Source organism: Protomyctophum bolini (assembly GCF_963924005.1).
Source record: "Protomyctophum bolini genome assembly, chromosome: 21".
Taxonomy (NCBI): domain Eukaryota; kingdom Metazoa; phylum Chordata; class Actinopteri; order Myctophiformes; family Myctophidae; genus Protomyctophum; species Protomyctophum bolini.
The window spans coordinates 13,369,771-13,374,931 of record NC_137882.1 but is presented as its reverse complement, the minus strand read 5'-3'; the positions used below and the strand labels follow the sequence as shown (position 1 = coordinate 13,374,931).

General features: G+C 40.8%; 1 protein-coding gene across 1 annotated transcript; it reads right to left on the bottom strand.

Moving 5' to 3' along the window:
* Positions 1 to 1,009: 1,009 nt before the first annotated feature.
* en2a (engrailed homeobox 2a) lies at positions 1,010 to 3,685 on the bottom strand (the record flags this gene model as incomplete). The annotated part of the gene is made up of 2 exons (XM_080793568.1): positions 1,010 to 1,365; positions 3,199 to 3,685. 2 exons carry the CDS (start codon positions 3,683 to 3,685, stop codon positions 1,010 to 1,012), a joined length of 843 nt encoding a protein of 280 aa, XP_080649694.1.
* Positions 3,686 to 5,161: the final 1,476 nt, after the last annotated feature.

Sequence of the window (5,161 nt, the reverse complement as noted above, 5' to 3'; positions counted from 1 at the left end):
TTTTTCTCAATAATATAATCTATATAAATACACATATGAAGTCTTTTCAACAACAATAAGAGATTTCCAAACATTTGTAATACAGCCACTAACTGATTTTCCATCTTTTTATGATATATGGATATGTAATAAAAAAATGTATATAGACAGATTTAATAAGAACGTCCCAAAACCTGCTTTTGACACAAAGTAGTCAAGAATGTAAGCGTGGGCAATCATCATTGTCAATAGGCTATGCTACACATTTGTTTCTGATCACTTTCATGGGCAGCAATAAATCGTCGAAAATATTTAGCTACAAAAGAAAATTAGACTTATATTGCTCTTTTAAAACTATAGCTGCACTCACGCATTGGTTTGACGTTTGAAGACGCACATCTTGAAAGGAAATGATCTTTGTTTAGATGCTATGAGACAAGTAACCACATACAAATAAGCTATAGGCCAGTTAGCATTTTTGTTATGACGTAAAAAGAAAAATACATCGCTATACCTCTCGGTCACTTAGGCCTATGATATTATAAACTGCTTCTGTGGATTAAAAAACATTTATCAAAATTCACATCCTGTCAAATTTGATCTGCAACTGACACTCAAAAAACCCTTGCTATATGTCCATTTTTACACCAAACACTAATAAAACCAATAACCATGGAAATAAAAATCTTGTTAGCATTTATTTAAATTCACAGTTGCCTGGATGCAGCAGAAAATATTCTTTGGACTTAAGCAAGTTAACTTCACTGACAGATCTAAAACGTCACGTGCCAGTTGAATGGAGAATGAAAATGATAAGCATTTATAAAAACAAAAAGAGAAAAAAACATACATACAGTGAAAACATATACCTAATACCTTTATACATATTTTTTTATAGACATGATATTGCAGAAATATCTATATAATTTGTTTTCATCAATTTATGCTGGTATAGTCTATACACTGGCCCTTCTTTCAATGAAATTATTGCATTGTAGGCTTGATACGATTTTTCCTATCCTCGTCGAGCTCAATCGCTGTCTGATTTGTCGTCTTTCGACGTGGTAGCGTGATTGTACAGTCCCTGTGCCATCAGGTGCAAGGCCAGTGTGTTTTTAGTGCCGGTGGCTTTCTTGATTTTGGCCCGCTTGTTCTGGAACCAGATTTTGATTTGAGATTCATTAAGGCCGAGTTCTGTAGCCAAGCTCTGCCGCCGCTGTTCCGTCAAGTAGCGGTTGGTTTGGAACTCGGATTTTAGTCTCTGGAGCTGCTCCGCTGTGAAGGCCGTCCGTGGTCGCTTGTCCTCCTTGCTGTTGCTGTTGCTGTTGTTGCTGCTGCTGCTGCTGCTGCTGGCTGACTTCTTCTTTGGTTTTCGAGATCTTGGCCCTATATGGTGTAAGAAAAACACCAATGTTAAACACCAATAGAAAGCTCACACATCAACTAAATTAAATATTAGGCTTAATGGACGTAGGCTCCACTAAAGCACGCCAAAGTAGCTCTCTAGCCTAAAATAACATCCAGCAGTGTGTTGGAAACGTTTTGCAGCCTGGCTATTAAATCAGACATCTTAGCCAAAATGTCATGTGGCTTTATTTGATATCATTCCAACTTTGCAATGGTGCACAAATGGAGAAAGAATTTTGTGAAACATTTTCACGATACTGCGAGAATGAAGACAATATACGAGTCATGACTCCCTCTCTCTCTCTCTCTCTCTCTCTCTCTCTCTCCCTCTCTCCCCTCCCATTCTCTCCCCCCTCCCTCCTTCGCTTTCTGTCACACTCAAATGCATACGTCTATAGTAGACAATATTAACCCTTTTTTGAGATAAGCTTGCATCAATGCAACTATTGTTGACAGCTTAAGCAATGTTTTTGCCAGCTAAAGTTGGTATAGGCTATAGCCTAATTTAGGTATACCAGTGAGTATTATATAGGCGAATAGGCCTATGCAAGAATCTGTATTGGTGAATTTGTTTTTAAGTCACTCCAACGGTTTCAAAAGGGAATTGAATTTGATCAGTGGACGATACATTCATTTTCCATCCACACCGAGGCCGAGCCAATGCGATTTGGTATAGTATAGCTAATCTAAAGGTGCATGCATCTTCCACTCGGATATGTTGTTTCAACGCAAAATATTTGGTGAATGCAATAAGGTATGATAGGTATCATTTGAGAGATAAACCAGTAACGCGATTCTCCCACATCAGCACATTTGTTGCCAGAATCTGCTGTATAGCCATGTTATAGGCTATACTCTGGCGTGTTGCATAATGCATGAGAACATGCCGTACTATAGATAGGCTACATTAAAACAATCTATTTAAAACGCAAACATATACCATTGTACTGATTGTACAAAATAATAGTTTATCTAAATAAAGATGTGATATTATGAACGCACAATCTGTTCTCACTGCAGCTAAATAGCCTAGGCTATTAAAGGCTATATGACCGACATATGGGGCCATCCCTTGTCAAAGCATGCTGCATATTTAATTAATCCCAAACAAAACTATACTGGTACCAAAAGAATTGACTCTTTCTGAGAAAAGATACGAAACGCACAGTTCTGTGCGCGACCGTTTACCCAGGATTAATATGCGCGACAATGCTCGGACCCAGCCACACGAGTAGGTTGAAGATTATTAATAACTTTTTCGGAAAGATGTGACGAATCCGTTCTTTAAACTTGATATTTTTTCTTTTTTCATGTAGACCTATATTTGTAAATAAAACAATTTAAGGAGATGATATCGCACACAATGTAGCCAACAATAAATTCACAATTTTAAAGTGCTGTTATACCGATAGTTTAAAACTATCGTATCAGAAGCTCATCAGCTCATCAGAAGCTTACGGACTATTTGGTTGGTAGGCTGGTGCTATGCTACTCCCATCCCATATCATGTTTGACATGTAAAGACTAAAACAATGTTTTTGTTCGCAATAGGCCTACACTTGCACTTATATGGAATTAAAATCATATTTGTGAAACCCCATCAACGAAATGAGTATTTTTTCTAGTGTGCCATATAGGCATAATATTGTCGGCATTGAGCAAGTGCAACACGTTTCGCCCTGGCTGCTCTGCTCTAGCCTACTTTGCGAACTCGGTCAATGCATTTCTGGGTCAGTGTTACGGGCTATTTCAGGATAGGCTGATATAAGTATATAGGCCTATATGCATGCATGGTCTCACGGTATAACCTACCTGACGAAGGTCGGTCCGAGTATCTGGTGCAATACACCCACGCTGGCCAGAGCATAGGCTGTTTGGCTGATGGATTGGTGCTGGCTTGGGAACTGTCTGAGTCTGAACTTAGGCACTGGTCTCCGTTCTCCCCGCGGGGTTTCAGGGACTCTTGGCTGGGTGATGCTGGCTTCTTCGCGGCGGTGACCGTATGCGGGGTGGAGGTTCCCTCCGTGCTGCCCACCGGCTCCGTCCGAGGCGCTGCCGGGCTGTGATTCTCTCCGGACAACAAACTGATGTTTTCGTCGCGGGCTGTGTTGTTTCCATCTTTTTTCCGGCCGAAGTCCGGTCGTAAAATGTTATCGATGAAGAAATTGGTGACTCGATGGGGGATCTGCGGCGGCGGGTTTCCAGGTGCTTGCAAAAGGGGAAGGATGTCTCTGTTAATGGACTCATCCTCTGACTCCTGCCGCTCCGCGTCTCTGATGCTGGGATCATTTTCTTCCATACTGATTCACTTTAACCCCTTTGTTGCTCCCCCGCAATACAATTCGCGAAGAATTTAAAGAAAAAATAACTTAGGAAAAAATTATTTACGAGTTAAAAATAAAAAAAAAAGAAGGAAAAAACTCAAATACTACTGCTGAGTGCATTGGACACCATGCGAACTCTTGCAGCAGTGTCCTTTGAGAAAAACATAGTTTTTTTGTCATATATATTCCCACCAAATCTTGGCTATATCGGCATGGTGTCAAATAAAATAGAGCTATACACCATATTTCATTTGCGCATCCAATTAAGAGCTATCCGTTTGCACTGTGATCAATAACAGTGGCTAAACTAAACTAAGGGTAAATAAAGAGGCTTCTAACTGATCCTGAAATACTCTCACTCTGGAGTTTTGTTCTTATTTTCAATACGAGCCCCCGAGTGACGTCGCCACCGCTATCCCAGACACGTGCCTTTGACCAATAATGCTGGGGAAACGTAACCACGTGACTGTGACTCGAGAGCTATCGACAAACGCTCAGCCTCGCCTTACTAAAGGGAAAGAGTCCCTGAAATACATCGTTGGACTAGGCTTTACCGTAGCCTACGCACACCGTGTGTGTGTGTGTGTGTGTGTGTGTGTGTGTGTGTGTGTGTGTGTGTGTGTGTGTGTGTGTGTGTGTGTGTGTGTGTGTGTGTGTGTGTGTGACACAGTGTATGTATGTGTGTATATATAATTCATTATTTGGCTTAAAATATATAGCCTAATAATAATAAAGGAACAATCTGACACTCACATGCAGCACTCCTGCAGGTCATATCGTGTGCATTTAAGGTTTAGCCATCCTAATAGGTTAAATACATGCATGGAACCTTTACATTTTGGACTGAACTATAGTCCTATACGATTGTGTGTATATTACACAGTAATTCCAGTAAACTGAGCTATAGGTTATTTAACAGCTAGATATAGTTCCCCAGCATGCAGTGCTATTTGTTGAACGGTAGGCACATCGATGATAATCTATATCTGAAGAAAAAATCTGAAATGTTTGGTCTAAACGAGGCTACTGATCGAGTCTTATGACTTCAAATGTAACCACATAAACGGACCCTATATAGGCTATACCTGGCTATACTTGGGTTACCTTTTCGATCTAGTTAGCCACCAATTCTCTTTGCCAAAATAGCCGATCTACAAGCCCACAATGCGTCATGCTTTGTGACTCCGTGTAGATTATATTTTTGCCTTGTGAGCTTGTAGATCGGCTATTTTTAGGTAAACGTTCCGTTACGTCCGTGACACCCCCCCCCCCCCATGCCGGTGCTCAAGTGCATAAGGGAATCTCTTGATTGCCTGCATGCTTGTCGTGACGCTGCGCTGCGAGAATTGGGTCCATATCCCTTTAAAGGAAATCAGTGATGCAAACAAACTGTTTGGAGCAGGCTGCTCAGAGTCCCGCCAAAGACAAAACTTTGAGTAACTTTGCTGACC